The sequence below is a fragment of the Seriola dumerili genome, unplaced genomic scaffold (genome assembly GCF_002260705.1).
Source record: "Seriola dumerili isolate Sdu_G_001 unplaced genomic scaffold, Sdu_1.0 BDQW01001090.1, whole genome shotgun sequence".
Classification (NCBI taxonomy): Eukaryota; Metazoa; Chordata; class Actinopteri; order Carangiformes; family Carangidae; genus Seriola; species Seriola dumerili.
In genome coordinates this window covers 144578-169400 of record NW_019175345.1, presented here as the reverse complement: position 1 = coordinate 169400, position 24823 = coordinate 144578, and the positions used below count along the sequence as shown (strand labels likewise).

The following is a 24823-nucleotide window of genomic DNA, read 5'->3' as shown; positions in this document are numbered from 1 at the left end:
CATCATGAGAAAGGTGGTGTTATAAGAGGTGGTAAAAGGCTTACACAAAGGTAAACCAAGTGCAGATCTACATGTAGCTATAGACTGTACATTGTGCTGCTTCCATTGCCTATTAAGAGCTTGTTAGACTGAGATACATCATCAGTTATTGAAGTGGCAACAGTAGCATCAGTGTGTTCAGAAAATCATTTGCAAATCAGGAAAAAGTACATTTAAGACCCTGTGAACCCTGGAAGCTTTGAAAAGTTGCACATAAGTGGAATAAATCTCACACACACACACACACACACACACACACACACACACACACACTGTAAACACAAACTTTCCATTAAGAGGTATGCTGACTGCTCTGACCTCAAAACCATCTCTCAGTAAAATGTATGGAGGTGAAGGGGGCAGAGTTCACAGCCAGCACCTATCCTCAGAAAACACCCTGACATTTGGCCTGTATACATTCATCACAACACCCAGATGATGCCTGCATGTGTGCATACACACTAACACAGGCACACACGGAGTACGTCATTCAAAGCACCATCACTTTCTCTCTTTCAGCTATTAGAAACATTCAATTAAAAAAATAACACAGGGAGAATACAAGCAACATTTATATTAACTCTTAACTTGAGTTGGTTTACACTCCCTTACAGAAGTGCAACAGACATAGCCACGGCATAGTTCAGATTTTCTGTCTGCATGCTCTTTAACAGTTGCTGTACTCCACCTTTAAGAAATAGTTTATGGCAGAAACACAGCTGCTGTGTTTACTGCTGTCTAAATTCATATTTCTGTTGTCTAAATTTGCTTTTCGTTTATCATAATATAAAGATTTTGTTTATAATATATTACATGTTACACAGGAATGTAGTAGTGTAGAGCCACAACATTCAAAACCCAGCAGAGTTGCTTTTAAACAAGTAAAACAACAGTGTTTTCTGAGGAAATTTGAGCCATTTTTATGATGTTTTTCCTCCCCTTTAGGAACAGTAAAAAAAAAAAAAGGTGAATCATTTCTAGATCCCAAACTAGGTTACATACCTTTGACACTAATACTGTATGGTCTTTTTTCATTTCTTTCATATCATTCAGTCCAATGTAGACAGATGTTTGAATCAAAAACTTTTTGCAGTCTCAAATTCCCCGGCATGTTCCTTTGATATAAAAATGAGTTTAGTGGCAGAGGCAGATATAGCCTTCAGAAGGGAGAAGTGCCAAGTACCAATCAAAACAAAAAGGAGGCTGTGTCCTGGGCGCGTGTTTCTATTATTTATCTTTAACAAATGAATGGGCAAAAAACATACCTATTTGTTAAGAAAGGTAACATTCTATTAAATGTCCTTCTTTTAAGATGTAAACTATGAAAGATGTAAAAAAAAAAAAAAAAAATGGTACATGTTAGCTCAGTTGCCAAACTATCTTGCACACAAACTTGACAATACCCTGACTAACTCCTTACAAGAAAGAAGTGGGCACTTGTGAGCATTTGGCTGTTGGATGGGGTTAACTCTCCATGTTATAGACTATGTGATACTACATTTTTTTCCAATCAGTGACATGAGCTATCATCTTGAATGGGCCTTTTGTGAAAACTGTGTACTGTAGCCGATCAGCTGTACTCTGCCCTCGTGTCCTGAGCCAACTCTTTACACTCAGAGGTGTGATAGCATCAGCATGAGGTTAGCAGCCTCCCAAATGCCTCAATTGTCTCATCAACTTTTAGCAGGACCCCACCCAAGCTACTCCCAGGCCTCTGCCTGAAGGCTGATAAAAACACACACACACACACACACATACACACACACACACACACACACACACACACAAAACTTGCCAAGTGCTCCTGCACAAACCATCACCTGTTGATTAGATTACAGGAGCCATCTGCAGTTTGGAAATCTGATGTCACTGTTCACGACAGGATCGGCTGACAGCTGACTGCATGTGTCCGTGTGTGTGTGTGTGTGAGTGTGTTTGTGAGTGTCACACAAAGACAGAAGAGACAGGAAGTGGCAAAGAAAGACATGAAAGTGACAGATGGAGAGAGGCAAAGTTGACTGAAACTGATAAACCTCTGAGCAAGACAGTGTCACACCGTCAACACACACAGGGCACTCAGGCTGGGGAGTCATGGCCGTCTAAACTAAGCTGGCTCAGTGACATAGTTGCTGAGAATGCTGTTTGACACAGGGTCCCTTTCTGTCTCTCCCTCCCTCCCTCTGTCTATATGTCTGCCTGCCTGCCTGCCTGCCTGGCTGTCTGTCTGTCTGCCTTGCTTTCATGTAGCCATTTTAGGAGACGTCGAGTCACCCGAGCCCAGCTGACAATATGACAGCAATCAACGGGCACTTGACATGACAGCAGGAGAACTTGTGACGCTCACCTTCTCAGACAGATGGAGTTTATCTCACTGCCTCATTCTTTGCCTCTCCTTCCTTCCTCTATTTCGCCTGGTGGCTGGATGGGTGACTCTGCTGTGTGTTTTCTTTCTTTCTCTCCTCCTCCTTCTCCTCTGTGTTTCTATTTCCACTGGGTCAGGCTGCCTCTCTCGCTTTCTCTTGACTCTCCGAGTTTGTTGTCTCTCTTTGCTTCCTTCCTCCTGAATAGGTGGTGTTGAGAAAGACGGAGAAAAGTCAAGTTGTTTTGTCAGGATGCCCAATAGCCTGCAATAGCTCTGTGTCTCTCTTCTGTTTTCTTCCTGTCCACCTCTCTCCACCCTCAGTCACACACATACACAAATCACAAGCCCATCAGCAACTCTCACCCCCCACCCATCTTGCTTGTTCCCTCCCTCTCCTTTTCTCTCTCTCGAGCCCCCCCCCCCCTCCCTCTTTCTTCTTTTCTCTCATTCGCGCCCCTCCAAAATATCTGGAATACAAAAGCCACTCCACATGCTAGCAATCCCCCTTTCCTCTCCTCCCATTCCTTCTCTTCATCACCCTCTGCTCTCTTCCTCTATCTACTCCCAGGCCCCTCCTTTCCTCCCCCCTCTCTTTCTCTCTCTGTATGTGTATGTGTGTCTGTTTCCTCTCAGCTGATAGAGCAAGGTGTGCTTTGCTCACTCAGCAGTGAAGGCATACAGGGGAAAGAAAGGGGAGGGAGTGCCAGCTGATTGGCCAGAGAAAAGGGGGGTCAGCTGTAGTGGCTGAGTTCGTGATTGGCCAGAGGGAAGGAGTGAAAGGGGGGGAGGAGGCACGGTGAGCTGAAACACCGCCCACTTGCTCCTGCTCAGCCTGTTCTGTAGAAGTAAAAAAAAAAAACAACAAAAAAAAAACCAGCACTTTCCCCAAACACTGTCTGTGTGTGTGTGTGTTTGTGTGCGTGCGTGTGTGTGTTCGTGTGTTAAATGTGTGTCCTTGACAGCTTCAACCATATTATGTGTAGTGTCTAACTTGTCTAATCTCGTCCCACAACACACGTACGTGTGTGTGTGTGTGTGTGTGTGTTGTGTGTTGTGTGTGTGTGTGTGTGTGTGTGTGTGTGTGTGTGTCTGTCTTCATTCTCTCACACACAAAGGCACAAACAAAGTGTGTAGCATGAAATGTGCACAGCACCTATAGCCTACGCAAGCTTAAAAGCAGAAGGCTTATCTGCTGCTGGAGTAAAGATAGAGAATGAAATGAATGTGAAAAAGTTTATCAGCTGAGTACCAGGAGCAGCCCTCATATGTGTGTGTGTGTGTCTCTTGCCATCTGTGAGCTAATAAGGAACAGCATGTTGACTGGGCAAGAACTATTTTGAACAGAGTGGTGTGGTTAAACGACACACACAGTGCAAACAAGTGCATCACACTCTTGTGTGCGTTCTCTCACCTCACACACAGAACATTGTGGGTGGAGATTACGCAAGTTCAAGCACTGCGTACAAAACATACCTGAAGTTGTCAAGATCACACAACTTTAAATCGGCCCTCTTGTTCCAAACACACACCTACCCACTTATGCTTTTGTCCTTATTTAGGAAACCAGGGTTGAGATATTAACAGATGTGTTCTGGCCGACCCAAGAGAGACAAACCTATTGATAGCTCTTTGTCTCTTTGTCTCTCTGTGTCTTGCCACTGTCCCTGACTCCTCATTTACTGTATGTCTACCTCGTGCTCAGTTTCCATCTGTGACAGCCCACGTCTGTTTCCAAAACAGGATGAAGAATGTACACAGGCCAGTTGCTGCCGAACTGCTATGTTATCCCTGGTATAGAGAAGGATGGAGAGGACATTGTGTAGTTGTGTTGAGTTTTCCTTCACCAGCTCAGTGTGATGTAAAGATTTTAAAGCTCTCAGAGTTGAATGTGTGACTTGGGGTTATTTAAATAAAGATGACTTTAATAGTCTTGTCATTTTAACACTCTAAGGTTAGGGTTAGGAAAAAATGGTTTAGACAGCTTACCTTGTTCAGAAGAGGAAATAATTTGCATCATCTCCATTACAAAATGGCTACACTCTTACATCAGTTGTTTTTACATTTAAAAACTCATACTGATAGTAACATGTTAGTATGTGAAGTTACCTGCAGCCACCAGGCCAAATACTGTAAATACTGGCTTCCAAATTTGCACTCTAGCTGTGTTGTTAATCGATTAAACATTGTGCCAACAATATGCTGCAGGATAGTGAAAAATGTCTGTTATTATGGCATATCTAAATCGCTTCTTCCATGCGAACAACAATCCCAAACCCCAAAGTTTTCAATATACTACCATACAAGTCAAATAAAAATATTAAATCCTAAGATATGAAGGGGGAATGTTTAGTTTTTTGATCAAACATTGACTGAAATGATTAATAAATTATCAATTAATTTTCAGCTGACTAACTTATTGATTAATCAACTTATTGCTTCAGCGCAACACGCATGTTGTCGTAGATGGATGCAGGATGCATACATTTGTGTAGGAGGATGTGTGTGAGCAGTAAAAGTGAGCAGAGAGGAGGTTTGAAAAACAAGACACGTCTTCAGCCACATACCTCCAAATATAGAGATGTGGGGATGGGGGGGTGGGGAAGGGGGGGTAGTTGGCGTAGAAGAGAGACAGCAAGCGGAGACAGACAGAGGAAGATAAACTGACAAGAGAAGACTGAAATCAGGAGAGGCCTCTATATTCAAATATGCTGAGCTGCTGCTTTTGACAGCACAGATTGTAAAAAAAGAGAAAAAACTATAATAATGGGGGCTTACTGCAAGCAGCACTGTATTTATGATCTTGTGTTTCAGTGCGCGCGCACACACACACACACACACACACACACACACACACACACACTGTACCTTTAAGAGCCCATGTTGCTCTCCATATTTGGGGAAAAAAGGGTGTGTCTTCTCTATTAAGACCCTCCTCCATTCAAGGGCACTCTGAGTGCAGCTGAGGAGAAAGAAGCATTGAAAACACTCACTCACTCACATTCCATCAAACACATGCATTGATGGAATCCTGACGTGAGAGCATGGCAGTGTTTGTTTTGATGTCTATATGACTACGACAGGGTCGGATTTTCAATCGAGGCACATGAAACACTGCATCACACACACAGACACATACGTTGTTTTTTGAGGCCTCTCAAAGTGACACCAGCTGTGTGTTTTCTTGAGTCGGGGGTGGGGTGGGGTGGGGGGGTTACCCACCAGCTCTAAAACAGCCACAGCTTTGAAAAACTGTAGAACTTTGATTTGACTCTACCACCAGCTCCAAACCTCTTTGAGAAAAATCAGTCAGTCACAGTTTCAAATGGCCAGTTTTTAAATATCGAAAACAAGGTCCAATTCACCCTCCTTCTCGAGGAGGGAGAGAACAAAAGGAGGTGAGGAAGAGGGGAGGTGGAGGAAGGGTGGGAAAGGAAAGTGTGTGTATGTGACTGAGGGGGTGGGGGGTGGGAGCGGTGGTTCTGTGTAATACTTTGCATGTTTAAAGAGGCGTGGATCCCTGCGCGTGTTGGGTGTCTGTTTCTAATGGCATGTAGGAGTGTGTTAGTGGTACACACACGGAGACATATGTGTGTGGTGAGAGAGCGAGGGGAGGACAAACAGTGGACATCAGGAAAGCTCTAATGTGCCAAAAAAAATTTCACAGCTAATATTTACCGGGAAATTACACACAAATTGAATTGCTGCTTCAAATCCATTTGAGTTTTGTGATGCAACTTGTTTGCTTTTACTGTAACTTTTAAATGAATTTGGATGTCATGTAATAACATAGAAATATTGTAGGAAGGCTGATGTTTACAGTGCCCTTTTGGACTGTGAAAGCTAAAAAAAAAAAAAGAAAAGAACACCCTTCCCATTTTCAGGGCTACACCATTAACAGGCTTAAAGTTTAAAGTGCAAATTTAAAACTGGCATTCTCACTTATACCGCACGTGCTTTTTATCTTAGTCTTCATTTTCTATTTTTATCAGCCTATTATGTGTCACCACATGGTAATAAATTTAGCTGCTTTCTATTTTCAACATTTCAGCCCTTATTTCTCTGCAGACCAGTGTCCTGTTCTTCAGGCAACTGATGCTTTACCTGCCAGTCTAACAGCTATAACCCCACCGAGAATCCCATATAACCATAACTTTACCTTTATCAGATAGTCAGTTCCTGTGGAGTTTCTCTTCATATTTGAATTTCTAAAGCAGTGTAACAATCTGGTGAGATGAACTCTCTCCAGAAGGGTATGTTTAACCAGCTGTCTGTTGATAAATAAGCTCACTATGCTGAAAAGAGGCCGAGAGCCTATTTAAATACAATCATTTAACTTTAGTGCTCGGGAAAAAAACTGTGTAAATATGTGTGTATGTGTATACCTGGCTCTTTTTGCCATTTAAGCTAATTTGCTAGATATATTTGACCAATAAAATCCCAAAATGGTTCACGCTTTATTTTGTCATTGTCAGAGTTAAATTTATGATTTGGGGTTAAATTAGGCAGATGCAGCAAATAGACATTCTTGAACACAGACTTTTTGGGAGTCCATTTAAAAAACACCAGACTGTCCAAATAAAGCATTCCTGAAATAAGTTTTGTTTGTTTTTCCATTACCAAATATGTCTCTCCATCCACTTCTGCAAACATGTCCATTGTTCGTCTATTAATCCGAGATGACTTGATTCTGCAAGTGTAGAAACTTTTCTTTTGTGTATCCTGTAATCTGGTTTAAACTTCCTCACAGAGATAATGAGAATTTGAGGTTAATTCAGTCTTCCTTTCAACACCAATCCATCATCAAAAATAAACTATTTTCCAACTACTCATCCACAGCTCTCACTAATGTCATGTCATGATTTTGTTACTTTTCAATGTAATATTTAACCTTTCCATTTGCAGGAGTAGTGGTTTACTCTGTGATACCTTTGAGTGTCTGGTTGAAAAAAAAAAGTTTGGACATAACACTCCATAATTAGCTCACTTTTGCTGTGGAAAGACAAAAGAATATATATATATATCAAGCAGCGCCTGATATGTCCAGTGAGGAAAGAGAGACAGTGCAATGGGAAGAAATGCAGAGATGGGGAGGAGTGTGGCACCCTGAGTCTTGGTGACAGGCCGGGCCAGCTCAGAGGATGGAATGTTCCAGAGAAATATGCTGCCTATTCGTGGAGGACAGGAAATAAAGCTCGCTTGCTCGCTCTCCCTCCACCTCGCCTCCCTTCCCTCTCAGACCTCACTTCTTCACCCTGAATTCAGCTGCCCGTTTTTTCACCTCTCTGTCTCTCTCTGTAACATCACCTCTTTGTCTATGTGTGTTTCTTCTCTCTCCTCCGTTCTCCTGGCCTTTAGGTTTTTTTTTTTGTTTTTTTTTGTGTGTGCATCTTCCGTCAGTCTAAAATCAATTCCTTTTTTTCCCTTTCATGCTTGGGGAACTCGCACAGCGTGGTGTTGCACCACTCAGACTGGCAGCGGTTGAAAGTAGTCTAGCCTGCCATCTGGGCAGTGAAAGGAAGAGGAAAAAAAAACACTTTCTTTGTAGCATAGCTCACTAATACCTAACCAGGACATACTGTCACTATTTAACCAGCCAACCTCACTGATGATTAGTCACTGGCCAAAGTGGATGGTGGAGAGGATTACACTAGCTGTTAGAGCTCATTTATACCCACATTTGTTAGAGGTGTGTGCTCATTTTAGGACAGCTGGATATGTGAAAAATGAGGAAGAACAAAGCTCAACTTTACAATGAGCTTGAAGACAAGCTTAACTAAAAGACCAGTGACGCTTGCACACGTGCACGTTTATGAACACACACGTACAGAGCGGGGGCGGGGGGTGTGTGGGTGTTAAAGGGTGAAGGGTAGAGAGGGGCCTGGCTAAGGTTAATCCAGAGATCATTCGTACACACATACACACACACACACACACACACACACGCACACGAACACAGACACACACGCACACAAACACACAAACACACGTGCTTGTGGTCATTAAGCAGCAGTTAATAATGAGAAGCTTTGGTACCACAAGAGTTGCTGCTCTGTGTTTGAGCCTAAGGCAGGGCTGCACACACACTATTTGCAGCTACTAACATGCATCAGAATCCAAATAGGCAACTAGACAAAACACAATCAACGTAAATAAGTTGGACATAGATCCAATATGTGTTGTTGTTAACTCTTTCTATGAAAGCTGCCAGCTGTTTCATTTAGCAAATATCAAACCCAAGCAGCACATAAAAGTACAACTTATAGGGTGTAACTGGTTCATTTGGTATATCAGTCTGGAGCAAAATTATGGACCAACTGTTCAACGGACCTAGCAACTGACTGAGCAATAAACACTGCCATCCCCAGATCCATGCCACTAGCATGGCTAAATAGATGCTTCAGTTCATACATACGCTATTAATTACTTAATTACCTACTCCTGATTTCTACGGTCAGTTTAACTGAAACAACAAGGCACTTTGAGACAAAAATGTCTCAGCTGTTCCCCGTCTCTGATGGCACAACATCAGCCAGGCACACACACAACCGTTTCTACAACAGCACACTAATGAACCACAAGCGCGTGAAAACAAGTAAAGACGCAGATATGCCCCAATGATAAACAAAAGAGGGCCCCATTTATTTATACCGTGTGATTAGCACTCACTTCACTTAGGCTTTAACTGTGGAAAACAAACACACAGACACACATACACATGTACAGCCCTGTATTGCTTGAAGGTGTTTTCTGTATACCACAGCTTTAAAACTCTCTGAGAGGACATAAGACATACTGATGCTTTCAGGCCTGCAGGAAATACACAACTGTGTGCGTTCTTTTAGTATCAGGAAAAACATGACTAGGAAACAGACTGTTTCAGCTGAACCCAACACCCCCAGTGTCAATTCAGGTATATATACTCCAAACATCAATGCAAAAAAAAAAAGCTTCCAGCATGTAAAACAATATCATTAATGAATTTCCAAGAGTGGGTGTCACAGTTTTCCAAAGAGGAATCTTCTTTCATTCTAGATGAAAGTAAATGTATGTGACAAATGATGCATGCAAAGGCCCAGTCCTGTCATACAAACTCAGCCTCCGCAAGATGGAAAGATGGAAATAAAATCAGCAAGGAGAGATGGAGGGCTTTGATGCTTTGACTAGAGGAACGAGACAAATGACAAGATAGCTGAGAGTAATGGACAGAGGGGACAGGACAAGGATGGGAGGGAGGGAGAGGGGCAGAGAGTGAACAGGTCTTAGCTTGATAAGCTCTACGTTGACCTATATAATGCACAGAGATTCATCTGCCTTCCAACATCTACTCATTGATTCTGAGGTGTGTGTGGAAGTCACATTAACAGACTAAATGGCTCACAGTCTACATGAAACGTATTTATGTAACCTGTGTATTTGTATGCTAAGTCATTCAATAGGATTACATATGAAACTCAAGTCACTTGTGAGGCTCCCAGCACTGGATTTTAGACATCTTTGTGATAACAGTAACACGCAAGAGGCTGTTCCTTATTTATACTCAATTATGAGGATAAAGTCCTTCTGCAAAGTTCGGTATCAACTAAATACAAAGATGGCACATCAACAACAACTCACACTAGATTTGTTTTCTAGTTTGCATAAATAAAACCAAAACAACAAAGAATATCAACGCAAAATTAATGCAACAACACAACAGCCCTTGGCCAACTGTGGTTTTTCAGCCGTGGTAAATTGTCTTGGTGCAATCTACCCACTGTATAATTTCCACTATCCACCTAGATATTTTAGTTGAAATATTTGTGTATTAGTGTGGTTTGTGGGTCTGCCCCCGTTCCTCAACTAGGGCAGTTTGTTTTGCCCAACCAACAGTCCTAAATGGATAGATATTCAGTATAATGTTATATTAAATGGAGGAAAAGCTGCAACTCCTCTCTTTTGAGAAGCTTGAACCAGCAAATTCGGGCTGCAACTAACTTAATTTCATTACTGGTTAATCTGCCAATCACTTTCTTGAATGATCGATTAATTGTTTAGTCTATTAAATATTAGAAAATACTGAAAAAATACATACAAAACCCAAAAATATTCAGTTTACTATTGAATAAGACAAATAAGCAAATCCTCATGACTAAGAAGCTGGAATTTGGGAATACATGGAACATTTGACACAGCAACAAAGCAAATGATCAAAATAGTTGCCGATTACTTTTCTGTTGAATGACTAATCGATTAGCTGAGTCATCGTTTCAGCTCTGCAGTAGATGTTTGGCATTTCTACTTTATAAATGACTAAAATGTACACTCACAAAGTCAAAGAGAGCCAGAGATAAAACTCTCACATACCCACGCTGTACAGAACTGCACTTTGCCTCTCAGGGTGTAATGTCAAACCACGTTGATTTATTCAGCAGGTGGTTCTGTCGCCTTGCCACCCTCCTCCCTCTCTCTCTCTCTCTCTCTCTCTCTGGACTTCTGTTGTCAGCTGTGTTTGAATAAAGGAGAGCAGGCTGCTAATATAGATGGGATTGTCTTTCAAAAAGGTGTGATGATGCTGTTTTCCTACTAATAATGAAACATGGGTGTGAATAAAAGTTCTGAATATTTATATTTCCATTCTGCAGGTATTTTACTACTGCACTGATCCTCAATGGGGCCATATGTGCTGAAATATTGGTCAATAAAATTCTAAATAGATACTTTATTAAGTTAAGAGTTTGTGGCTCTGCCTTCCATGGTTTGTTCACCATGCAGTTCCAACCATTTAGGTAACTCCAGCATCTAACAAACAGAATCCACTCTTCACAAGGTCAATCAGTAGCGCTATATTAAAATGCTGCTCAATCCTGGCTGAAGTGGCCTGATCAGACACCTGTGAAAAGCCTGTCTCAGCCACTTATTGTACTTAGAAGTAACACATTGAAATAGAAAAGCTCAAATGAATCAAATACTGCTACTTGTCTATCTCATTATTTTCTAATTTCCAGCTGTCAGTAGACTTAGACCCTCCACCACCTTTGAAATGGTCTCCAGATGCTCACTTATTCCAAGCATCCTTGAAACAATTGGCATTCTCTTCCATGCCCTGTGAATAGGTTGAAACAGTCAGTCAATGCTAAGAGAACACAGTTACAAACACACTGCTGACACTGCTGTTTGTAAGAGGCCTAACTAGTTCCTCTTATTGACAGAGTGTTAAGTGGACTAACTGACCTTTAATGGTAAGCCTGAAGCTGCGTTTAGTTAGTGTGTTGGTTTGTGTACAAGTGTGTGTAAAGACCAGAGGTTACAGAGTGAAGGGTCTCAGGGTTAAAGCTGCACCAGTCAAAGCTGCACAGGTGTTATTTTAGCAGCTCGGGAATACGCTGTTATTTAGGAGAGAAAACACACACACGCTTTTATCCTACACACAACATTAAAAAAAGCTTCCTTGCTTCCTGTAATGTCTTTATCTCTTCAAAACAGACCACTTCTGAAATGTCTTCACTCTGGAAGCTTTTTCTTGGAAGTCTTAAATGTGAGGACATGAATATGACAGAGACACACTCACAGTTTATGTTGCACTCTGACCTGTCCACTTGTAAATTTTATGATTCATCTCAAGCCGCCTCAGCTCGGACCCTAGGCTGAACAAGGTATCTCCTAGCAAACAGCATCACCCAGGCTTGGGACCCTTGAAGGGGTTATGCAATGAAAAACAACTAGTAATGCCATCTACTGCCTTTAATCTTTGTGATAAATGTTTTCATCTGGGCTTCTGCAGAAAATTATAAAAAGAAATCTTTTATCAGTGTTGCTTTGCTGTGAATAGGAGGACCTTTATTTTTACACAGTGCTGGCAGATCAACAAGGTTCATACTGACATATAAAGAAGCTACGAGGTAGCATTTCTGTATTTTCAGACAAGAGAAAGACATTGTTCCTGTCAGTCTACCAGCCAGTTCTGGTTCTTGGTGATTGACTTAAGGCTGTGTATTAAAACATGTATTCACAGTGACATACAAATACGGCTACATTTGTGGAGCGCTTTCTTTCACTTAACCTTAAATCCAACCCTTAGTGGTTAAATAGTTCTTTATTTAAGAGAGGTAATTTAGCTCAGATAAGGATACAAGTGCAATATGTGCATGCACACACACTCACTCACTCACTCACTCACTCACTCACTCACTCTCACATACACACACAAAAACAGACACACCAGAGATCAATATAGCCCCAGAGCATTGTTGAGTACTGGATCTAACCCACATAATCATCTGTAATCTCTGACATCAAATCCTGCAGAGACACATTGGAGGGCTGACAACAAGCCTTCATCAGCTCAAAGCGTCTAATAACCACCCCCACTTTCCACACACGCATATAAAAAAAAGTGCTGCCAGGTACAGAAGCTAAAAAGGAGAATTGCAACCATGAGCCATAACGACTCAGCTAGCCATATGGTAAAATCCATTTGGTCAAACGTACATAGGCTGGGTGCAGAGAGGACCACAACAAAAATGGTGTTCCTTAACTTTGACGTCACACATGATGACCCGGACTACACATGAATAAATTTGTATACTGCAGCTGAACTGTAAGTAAAGTAAGAAGAGACACTTGCAGGCCAATGTTTAACAGAGGCTGTAACATTGCTAGTCTGGGCCTAATCTCTCTCTCTAAATCTCAAGTAAGCATCATATTGACCATAATGTAGTCATCTTCTAAACAGCCTAGCAAGGCAGGTGGCTCCATATATGCTCCCTGAGAAAACACACAGGATCTCAAGACCACACTCCTGCTTCATTTAATGTACTTGGCTGGGACGTAAACACAGGAGCATATCATGTTTTTCCCTGAGGTTGAATATATTAGTAGTTATACATTTTGAGGCAAACAGACAAGTCATCACTGGGGATTCCTGGCATTGTTTTCCTTCCATGCTAAAAACGTCCCACACTCATCCTTGCTGAGTTTTTGATGCTTACCGTCCTTCCTATTCTTTTGATGTGAGACAGACGGTTTTCTCAGTTTCTTTGTTTCACCTGAAGAGACACACCATCTTGTTTGAACATTAAAGAACTTAAGTCAAAGTGTGATTGTGCACAGGACAAGCCCAGACCAAGGACTGCTGAACAACATGCACCTCGCCTTCACGGTTGGTTACAGCAAAGATCTGCATGACGTCACACTCAGCTGAGGACAAAGCCCACTGGTTTCTCACAGACAGAGAGGTGGGGGGTGGCTGTCAGACCAATGCAAGGCCAAGCAATAGAGTGAAAAATGAAGACTTGTAGATGGATTTGCTGCAGCAATGTGGGTGAGTGTGTGTGTGAGTGTGTGTGTGCAGAAAATCTTCTATTTACATACATGTGAAACAGCTGGTGGACTCCCATATGCACATGTGCTGTAAAGGTGATGTAGAGTGAGTGTGACTGTATGCACATGAGGTGTAATGTGTATGTCAGAGCCATCATGCCCTGCTTGTCAGGACAATGGGAGGAAGTGCTTTGCAGCTGAGCATAATAACACTGTAATAACTGACTCTAAACACTTCATAGGTTTTATATATACTGTAACTAGGGTTCAATGCCAACATCAATGCCCCCTTCACTGCATGATGCAATGCAACTCCCAAGTGCAATCCAAGGGAACAATACACCCACTGTACTCAGTGCTATCCTCTCCCCTGTAAGCTTTACAGTGATCATCATCACTCCACCCGCTGAGCTACAGTCATAATCTCACAGATATATGCCAGTGCTGTTGATCCCTCCTTCTTGCAAAGCCCATATATGCACAATCCCAGGAGGGCATGAGTGTGCAGCAGTTATACCAAAATTAAATATTTACACTTGCATTTTGATGGGACATCCATACCTATGACGGTGACTGATACACTGGGGTTTCTATCCCTCACTTCGTCCCTCGCCACCGCAGAGTGCACGCACGCACACACATACATAAAGAAAGAGTGAGGAAAGCAGACAAAGCAGGGGAACGCCCCCTGCACCCTGCAAGATACTGGCAGGTCATCAGCTGGCTTAGGCTGGATTCCAGTCATTCTTTGCTCAGATTCACTGATTGATAAAGAAAATGATGACTGATCCATGAATTACTAAATAACCGCAACATTTGTACAATATCCATACATAGCTATATTTAAAGTTCACACAATGCAGATGATTAATAGGTAGCTAGCTAGTCAGATGTGAGGATTCGTAAAATCATACTCACCTAATAAAAAAGGTGGATTCAGGAGGGGAAACACACAGTCTGAACTGACGCGTCCCTGTCGTCTGGGAGTTTGGCCTTTTTGTTATCTCTCTGCCGTGTTGACTGCTGCGTTGTCGGATTCCAGGTAGCTAACGTTAAAGGGGCGAAAATCGACTTCGACGCTAAAAGCCCTTAGTCGCCTTAGCTCTGGATGTCTGATGGGTAAAATAATCAGAGAGCTTCAGTATCGTCTTGCCACATAGCTCGCTCGCTTTGCTGTCTGTCTACGTCCCTTCCTCTCTGTGCCTGTCTTTTTTTGTGCTCGCAGCTGTTTTCGTTGTTTCAACCTTTGCCTGAAATTCCTCCTCTGTCCCTTTAAGCGTCAACGTTTCCGGGGTTTGCCAGTTAATATCAAGGGGGCGGGGCTTCACGGCCAGCTGAGCGCCTGTCATTTAGGCGATTGGCTGCTTCTGTTCCGCTTAACCAATCAGCACTCAGGGATTAGGCCGTCTTTAAAACATGCAGATTTATTCAAAAAATCCTGCTCTGTGATTGGACCATGGATTAACTCAGGAAACGCCCAGTACACGTGCTTTTTCTACCCTCCCATTCTTTACTGCGAAAGACGGCTGTTGTGCTGTCAATAGATCCTATAATATTTAACAGAAAACTACAAGAAAACTATGTACTGACGTACTAAATAAAAACTTTACAGTTATACAGCACATCAACATGCTGTAAAACTACACACGGCAACGGTTAACTTTGCAGCCAAATAACTGGCAACCCCTTCTTTTCTTCCGCTTGTACTGAAACAGCCCTAGCCATGTTGTCAGAGCTAAGAATAGCTCAGCTACACGTTGAATCCCCATATTGCTTTGCGCTGCACTGAGCTCCACGCCCATCTACCCAGAGCACACTGGGGCTTGATTACTCTGCTGTGGAGAGGAGGAGGCCTGTAGAGATAAAACAAAGGCCTACTGAAAGCTCAAGGAGTGGAATATATGATGTTGCTCTTGGCCATTCATCCATCCCTGTACTGATGTTCCACTTGGCTGCATATTTCACACAGTAATAGTCATTTATATCCTAAATATAATGCAGGAAAGAGCCAAAACATTAAACCTCTTACAAAACCCATTATGAAGTGATTCCTTAAAAATGCATTTGGAGTTTAACAGAGCAGTCTACAGACAAAAGTTGGTCTTAAAGGCTTTAAGGTAAAAAACAACAGTGGATTGTTTTGTGCAAGGATACAAGAGGGCACTTGTGACAGATTCTTGGTTGTGTCCTCCCACCCAGTGTTTATTTGTTTGAGTAGTCCCATTATTAGAATATTTGTTACCTCATGTTAGATCATGCTTGACTTGTAGAAACTACAACTAAAGCGTAGAAACCTTCTTTCTATTATAAAGGATTAGAAAAGGGGTTTGACTTTCTTGTTTTAGAAAGCACTGAATCTATTCAGATGAAAGGTATTCACTTTTTTTAACATTTTATCAAGTCTTACTTCAGAGCGACAAACATTTGCATATGCAGCCTTTAAGTCTTTCACAGTAATTCATCACGTAACATGATCTGAAAAGGGAAATGAAAGCTCATCAATTGGCACAAAGGTTCACTGCAAAAAAAACTGATGTTTATTGTAGAGAAACACTGAGAACTACTGCTCTCATTATGGGTATAACCACTAACGGTTGTTTACAAAATAATACTGATAGGTCAGAATCTGAGAGCGAGAGAAAAGAAAAAAATGTGAAAAACAAAGCAACAAAAAAAAATCTGACATTTATCAATAAAATGTATAATCCAGTTAGCTTTTTACCATGTTGTTACCTAAACATTGGCTTCAACAGATTGCCTTTATGTCAACTCTTTTAACACACAGAAGGACCTTTTTTTAGTTGAGTGTCTTGCGCCCCCTGCTGTTCAGCTGCTGGAACAGTCACATTATCCTCAGATCTCAATGAGCTGTAGTTCCATAACTTACAGATCAGAGTCCTGGACTTGGTGGAAGAATGTGGGCAGGAAAAGAATTTCAATGAGGCTTCTCTCTCTGTGTCTCTGATTGAAGCCACTGATATTCAGTCAATTGATTAAAAAGCAGCTCAGTGACCAATTTGGTCTAATCTTTTGAATGTGCAGCAGGGTGGTGTTGAGTGTACAATGCAGTTGTTATATTAAAAAAAAATGCAATTATCAAAGGTAATGTTCTAACATAAAAACCTCCCCTAAGCTCTGCTTAATATACCAAGTTAATATCTTTAATGCAGACTTTCCCAGTTATGTTTTAAATAAGGTAAGTTTGGAAATACAGGAGGCTGTCTAGTCAGCCTGAGCATTTCAACCAAGTACAACTCCTCAAAAAAAAACATATAAAACCTCATTCACATCTTACAAACTCTATACATCCTTTCACTCGTAAATTCTCATACAGCATACTCAGTTTTAAGTGTCAGAATTTGTCGGCTTTTCAGTCGTTTTTGCTTTCTTTGACCCGTCTGTGATGTGCTCCCTTTTCCTCTTTTGTCTGTTCTTCTGCCCTTCCTCTTGTCTGAATTGATGCCTGTTGGGAAAAAAAGTCACATTCATATGCAGAGACCAGTGAAATGAATGTATTGAACTGAAAATTAAACTGAATATGTCTTTTTTATGTTTGGCTAGGGACAACAGATGAAATCAGCATCATCAGCCAAACAGCACCATGTAGAATAAAAAAGTCTGTTTGCAGTGTGCTTACACTCTCACTTTTGTACCATCCAGATGTAAGTATTTAGACTGCAGTAAGAGAGAATGCTGCTAGCTTTTTAATGCAGCTATGAATCAACAATGTGGATCCAAATTCCTCAGGAAGATTGCTATAGAAAGAAATAGGCTTTATGTAAAAAAAAAAATTAGATTCTTATAAAAAAACAAACAAAAAAAAACATCTGAATGAACTATCATACCCCATGTTTACATTTAGGGAATAACAATCTCAAATTAGTCATTTCCTCTGTTCACACAAACATACTCAAACAGGACATCAAACCTTAGGTTAGGGCCTGTAAGTGTGTAAACATGAATGGGATGGAGTGAGAAGAGTCATGGTTTGCATTCATTCTATATTAGTCTCAGGGGTAGTGAAGAGTGGTGTGATCTCACCTGGACTGCCAGCGTCGGCCGCTGTTCCAGACTCTACCAAAAGAGGGAAGCCAGTTGGCGTCTGTGTGTGAGCTGTGATCGAAGTTGGCTCCGACTCTGTTTGGTGGAAGCTTCCTCAGCTTCTCTTGCTCCTCTGGCAAAAGACGAATGAGGCCATTTTAATTATACTCCAATCCTTGTTTTGACTCTTTTACCTTAGGTCTACATGTGGTGTTGCATACGTGGTATTACATGGATAAAATCTTCGCATCACTGAGACTTACGAAGATCAAGATCAGAGACCAATATGTTCATACTGCTTAACTGCCATGATTTTCATAAGATACAGCAGTAGCATCAAAAAAGTCACAGAAACAGTAGAATCTAAGATGAGTTATAAATCACAGCTCCCAGGCAACCAATAACAGATAATTACTCAGCTCTCATGGAAATTATCATCGACGTTGGAGCATTTCTTTGAGCAGATGAACTGCTCAGCTGACAACAAATTTACATAACACACAACATGAAAAAAATCTGTGTGTGTGATTCCTACTCTGTTTGAGGAACTCTTGAAGCGATGGGCCAATCTCTACATTTGCTGTAGAATTGGAGGTCCCCTCCAGAGGATCGTCCTGGAGCCAAGGAGGGACGGCACCTACGACACAGAGAACCCATATGCTTACTCTTCCTGAAACCCATGCAAGAGGTGAAATGAGCCTGTAAATTCTGGAGACACTGGGTTTCTACACAAGCTTTGAAAAGTATGGAAAGCACAATAAGAAACTAGTATATGTTCTATTAATTCAAAGGGAACCCTTAATATACATGCACATGTGCCGTTTCTCTTTAGGATCATGTGACAGCTGGCAAAGCAATATTACTATAAGCACAACATATTTATCCACCAAACTCATCAAATGCAGAGAAGAGACTGACCTGGAAAACAGATGGAATGAATTTTAAAGCTAAAAGTGACTCATATTTAGCAGGATTTTTCAGACATGGCAAAGATTTATTTTTCTTACAAAAAAGCTGATTATAATAATTTAAAAATGTTTTTTCAAATGATGAAAATTTTTCTAAATAAAATTTATTTTTTGACTGTATTAATTATTATGTACAGAAAAACTCCAAAAATGCACACTCAGTATATCAGGCTATCACACAGTTATTAATAGAGGAGGCACCACAGTTTGTTAAAAGACATTATTACACTTTTGTAAAGTATAATATTAGGCTTACTAAGCTTCCGGGAAATAAACTGTGGTGCTATATGACACAGCAAAGACCATGTATGAGGTGATTGTTTAAACTACTGTCTGGTAAAAACACTGATCAGTAAGATAAGAGATGAGTTTATATACTTAACCATTGCATCTATTCATATATCACTGTACCTGTATGGACATTTCCACTGTTTGATGAATCCTGTAACAGAGATCAAATGAGATCATTGTGTTTGTGTAAAAAGACAAACAGTTAATTATTAAACACCTTCATAATGACAGCTGTCCGTCTACCTGATAGCCTATAAAAGTCAGGCCTTGTCCTGTTGCAGCCCACGGTGATTCCACCACTGAGTCCACAAAGCTGCTACCTGGCTGCTGGTCTGATCCCTGAGATGGAAACTGAGAGCTGTTCCCCAGACAACAAAGGGATCCCCAAACAAACAGATGTAATTTCAAGTGCTACTGATGATACAACGCAAAAAAAAAAAAAAAGAAAAAAAAGAAAAAAGGATGAAACATGACAGATAGACACTGTGTTACCTGACAGAATCCTCTGCAGACATGTCTGTGCCGTTGGGTCCATTGTACAACTCCGGCTCTGCGTCACGCTGATATTGATTCAGGAAAAGCCAACAGTGGTTCACAGAGGAAGTCTGAGCACTCATCGTGCGTCATCTCAGCTTTTATAATCACAATCCTCACACACGACTTTGCTCCAAATGTTAACACAAACCTCTCATTATTCACCATGCCCATCTAAATTTCCACTATAACCGTATGTAGAAAATTACTTTGTCCTTAAACCACCCTGGCCACCAGATACAAGGTTTCACCAGCCACAAATATTTTCAGAGTTAAACAGGTTCGCCAGAGGATCATTGCTTTGGCAGTTGCAATCATTTAGCTGGAGAATGGTGGCAATTCCCATTTTACATGCAACTCAACATGATGAAAGACAACAGTCAAGGCCAGAGTGATGGATACTGCCACTGCATCCTTGGAAAACAAACCTCTAAAAGAGACTGAAGGACCTCTTGACGATGCTTCTCCTGGGTCCGGATATAATCAGCTTGCTGCAGCCATGAAAAGAAAAACAAACAAAAAAGAGATCGCAACAGATTGCCATCAGAAGGTTGGTTAAAATGACGTTCCCTACGACACTTTGTAGCCATGCTAGTGGTTGTCTCAGAGTTGCTACCACAGCTATAGACTCTTCGTTGGTTAATCTTAAATTCATTTAAAAAAAAAAAAGAAGAAGCAATTTTGCATTACCTGTTTAATGAATTCATCCTCCTTCTCCACAAAGGATTCCAACACATTTGCCAGCTCAGATTTAAACCTAAACAAAAGCGAACAATGATCAACGCAAGGAATCTTTTATTTTCCAAACCAACTTCATTAATATAGACTTTTGGCTCACTGGACCTACCTCTCAGTTTCCTCCTCTGTGACGATGACCTTGTCTCTAAGCTTGGGGTCGGCCTTGTTGTCCCACCAAAACTTGTGTGTATTTTTCCTGTGTTCTGGGCTGAAACCAAGTACATTTGAAAGGTAAACCAGCAAAGAGGGGACAGAAGGAGTCGATCACAGAAAACTTGGGTTAAAAGTGTGATCATGTGAATTTTGACAAGCTCACAGACGTTCAGTTGCATGAAAATAGTTTTGGTACTTACGTGGCCATGTGTTCCAACAACCCTCCGTACAGCACAGTCATGTTGCCATCTGTAACGTTTCTATCAACTTCGAGCCCACAGCAGTAGCACCAGAATGTCTGCTTGGGCTGTGTGCAGTCAAACTTTTCAACTTGGGGCTTTTTAAGTGTTCGACGAGCTTCCTTCACCTGGGTGACAGAGGATGAAACAAACACAGAAAACATAAAAGTTGTACTAACTATAACAAAAACTGATGCGGTCTCATACAACAGCCCTGCAGTAAGTCCTGTATTATATTGGTTTATATCAACAGATGATCACCAATTATGTAAAAAAAAATAAAACAAGGAATTTAAGAATAAAATACCTTTGACTGAATAAATAATCAGTGCAATTGTTTGTGTGAAATAAATGATCTAATAGTGCAACCCTGCATCCTTTTAAGGTGGTATAGTGACTTGTTGGAGTTAGACTTACTGTAAAGGAAAAACAGGCAGCCATAAATCTGTGTGTGTGTGTGATGTGCATACTCTATACAGCAACATTTTACCATACCATGAAATAGTACATATAACAGAAACAAAAAAGAATACTGTAGTACATACCATGAGTTACAAAAATAATAATATATACTTATTATAAGGAGATGTAAGCAATACAATTCAATGTAACAGGTGTTAGACATGTCTGTACATTTACTACTAGAGTTACACTAAAATAAGTAGCCCAGGTTAGCAACATAATCTCGGACAGTTTGAACATGCGGAGACTGATTCTGTGATTTCTTATCTCGACATTGTCCCATCTGTTATTAGTCTGGTTAATGTTATAAATTCAATATCTTTGATGCACCTCGTAGTGGCCATTTTGTAGACGTCAAGCCCTAAATTACTACATATGTTAGTGAGCTTTAAAAATTTTGTGTTGTTGTGAAGCACAAGTTAGCAAACACAAAAGGCTAAAAAGTGTCAGTGTCACTCAAGAGGTGACACAACTTGATCATTTTGATTTCGACGACGGTTTACAGCTAGCACCAGGGAGCTAGCAGTGCGTAAATAGATAAAATCCATGAAGGTGGAAGAAAATGTGAGCACAAAAATACTCAAAATGCTAGATATTAGTGTGAATTGGCTGGCATAAACCTACTTACCTTTTCCAAGAATTTGAGAAGAACCACTCTAAGTCTGCTTTGATGACTTTTCCCGAAGATATGTCCCTTCCCGGTGAACGTTGTCTGCCTACATATGGCACAGTAATAGGCCCCCATTGATACGATGGGAGTAGTACACTACAGTATACTACAGCTAAGCTGACACGGGACTCGAGCTTAAACCAAACATCTCTATTATTATTATTATTTTTATTTTACTAATCGCAACTCAACTCACAAGCGTTGGTGGTCTTCTACCGGAAGCAATTCCGTCTCGATATGTTTCCCGACTGGAGACAAAGAGCCTAGGCGGAACTGACGTTAAACCTTTGTGACTATCGTGCCAGTTTGGAAAACTTGCTGCTAATCTTTGTTGATAATTTCCATCAGATCTTGCTGCATTTATGACTATTGGTTCTGCACATCCGATGGTAGTAAATAAAATTAGTTACGTTAACTGAATAGCGGAAACTATCTGCATTGTATGAGTTTATCGTCCCTGTGGAAATGTGCTTCTCAGACTTAAATGGAAATGTCTACAATCCAGTGTTTAAGGAAGTTGATCGAAGACAGACTAAGTGCTGCTGCTGAAGAAATATTTGGAGCTTTTAAAAAGACTATAGTAAAGTACGAGGATGAGATCGATCGTCATCGCAGGCTGTTCAAAGTTTGGGAACCTGAATTAAAGTTACACAGGATAGGTTTGTAAAACATAAACTATCTTAAAAAAAAAGGAAACGGGAGAATAACACATATCCCCACATATCGGTTTAAACATTGACTCTATTTAAATTTCTTGTACCTTGACATGTATAACCTGCTTATGTCCATTGTCCCTCCAGAGCTCCCACAGCAAAATATCGGTAAGGTGGAGGAGGAAGAGGTTCTTGCTGACCAGCAGCTCTTTAACCAGGAGAGGAGCTCCAGTTTGGACCAAGAGGAACCCAAACCTTCACAGATGAAAGAAGAAGAGGATGAACTCTTCACCAGCCAGGAAGGAGAGCAGCTTGTACTGAAGCAGGAGACTGATATGATATAGTTGATTCCTACTAACAAAGAAAGTATCCACAGTGAACCAGAAGCAAGCGACATCCAGCTCCCCTCTCACAACTCTCATAACTCTTAAATAGCTGAGAGCCAAGGACACAAAGGTGGCAAGAATGGAGACTCAACATCAATTGCAAATGCAGAGCCAAAGTCGAAGAAGAGACCTCGCAAAAGCAAAATTCACAGGAGCCATGTGTATAACCTGAGTACCTGCACAGGTAAAAATATGTTCCAGTGCGACACTTGTGGGAAAGATTTTAAGCGTAAGTCCCAATTAAATACACATCTGAGAGTCCACACAGGTGAGAAACCATATTCTTGTAAAACATGTGGGAAATATTTCAGATATAATAGTGGCTTGGTGGTCCACATGAGAAGCCACACAGGTGAGAGGCCACATTCTTGTGAAACATGTGGGAAATATTTCAGATATCATGGTGGCTTGATGGTCCACATGAGAACTCACACAGGTGAGAATCCATATTCTTGTGAAACATGTGGGAAATATTTCAGATATCATGGTGGCTTGATGGTCCACATGAGAACTCACACAGGTGAGAGGCCACATACTTGCGAAACTTGTGGGAAAGGTTTTATAAGTAGTAATGGCTTGTTGGTCCACATGAGGACGCACACAGGTGAGAGGCCGTATCCCTGCACCACTTGCGGGGCAAGATTTAGTAGCAAGTCAGTATTGAAAACACATGTGAGTGTCCACACAGGTGAGAAACCATACTCCTGTAAAATATGTGGGAAAAATTTCCAACTTGGCAGTGGCTACAAAGCCCACATGAGAATCCATACAGGTGAAAAGCTGTATACTTGCATAACATGTGGGAAAACTTTCAGACTTAGTAGTGAATTGATAGTCCACAATGGAAGATTCCACCCCGGAAGAGCCCACACTGGTGAGAAACCATATCCCTGCAACACTTGTGGGAAAAAATACTTAAGTGTGTCTCATTTGGAAAGACATATGAGCTCACACACAGGCAAGTAGCCTTGTATTTCAAGAATATATGGGAGATGGTTCAGTTGTAGCATCTCATGGCCAAAACACACAAGAACCCACAGAAGTGAATCTTTTGCATGAACTGCATCTCAGCAACTGTTTAAGTCTTAGTTAAATGCAGTTAATTGTCAAAAATGTTTTTTAAACTACCCTCATTATTATGAGGGTACATTATTACATTATTATTATTATCTATTACTCATATTTCTGTTTGCAGCAGTATTTCTTTATAACTATTCTTATCTCCTATCAGTGAATGCACAGTCCCTAACAATATAAATGACTGACCTCATAAATCATTATTCTTTTTTACTATTTGTATACACTACCTCAGTTATATGAGTCAATTATGAACTCTGAGCTGAGATGTTGGGCCACTTGCAGTATGATGTCATCTTGCAAACTACGGTCTCTTTGTGTCTACAGCCTTTCATTTGATATTTTCATATAGTTCTTGATATAATTGTTTTCATTTTAGGCTTTAGAGAAGATACCCAAATTGTAATGATGCACTACATGGTGCTGTCAAAGAATATTGTTAATGTAATGTTTTTTGATGCTGGTTATTCAGACTGATATTCCACATTGAGGGACTGAATGATTAGCTTAAAAACTACAGGGCAATATCAACCCAGGTGATTGGTGTATAAATAGCACCGAAATGAAGCTGGAAAATGAATTGCTGTTATTTCATGTGCTTATTTCAATATTGTGATTTTACGGCATATGGTAATAACATAAAAATACCAGATTGACTTTGAATTGTAAAACTATAAGCAAATTATGTGAGAATTTTAGGCCATTGGTTCCTTCTGAAACAACATCATGTCACTTTTTGCAAATATCCCTCTAGTTATAGTGATGAACTGGACGGGCCTATAGGTCAGCATGTAAAGCTGCTACCTTTTACCCTGGTTGGCATGCCAAGCTCTGTACACTGGTCTCTCACTGGACTGGTTGTTATTGTTGGTAATTTTGGGTAATTTTATTTGCATAATACGTAAAATCATA

General features: G+C 40.8%; 3 protein-coding genes across 4 annotated transcripts in view; 1 reads left to right on the top strand and 2 right to left on the bottom strand.

Moving 5' to 3' along the window:
* The window catches only part of fam214b (family with sequence similarity 214 member B), a 28305-nt gene extending 13378 nt beyond the window's left edge, over positions 1-14927 (bottom strand). Inside the window, exon 1 of one of the 2 annotated variants that reach the window (XM_022766989.1) lies at positions 14618-14927. The gene's annotated coding sequence lies outside the window, so the exon portion shown is untranslated. Of the gene's footprint in view, positions 1-2383; positions 2590-14617 lie in introns of those variants that run through there. The other variant, XM_022766990.1, reaches the window with a different exon arrangement.
* A 1195-nt stretch (positions 14928-16122) lies between these two features.
* On the bottom strand, positions 16123-21999 carry ccdc84 (coiled-coil domain containing 84). Its single transcript, XM_022766952.1, has 11 exons — positions 21754-21999; positions 20625-20791; positions 20381-20479; positions 20224-20290; positions 19962-20024; positions 19492-19559; positions 19243-19357; positions 19120-19150; positions 18276-18377; positions 17741-17873; positions 16123-17162 (listed from the first exon to the last, which is right to left on the bottom strand). The coding sequence occupies exons 1-11, from the start codon at positions 21868-21870 to the stop codon at positions 17045-17047; spliced, it is 1080 nt and encodes a 359-aa protein (XP_022622673.1). The 5' UTR covers positions 21871-21999; the 3' UTR covers positions 16123-17044.
* Positions 22000-22825: 826 nt separating this feature from the next.
* On the top strand, positions 22826-24820 carry LOC111237726 (zinc finger protein 239-like). Its single transcript, XM_022766929.1, has one exon. The coding sequence runs from the start codon at positions 23027-23029 to the stop codon at positions 23798-23800; it is 774 nt and encodes a 257-aa protein (XP_022622650.1). The 5' UTR covers positions 22826-23026; the 3' UTR covers positions 23801-24820.
* Positions 24821-24823: the final 3 nt, after the last annotated feature.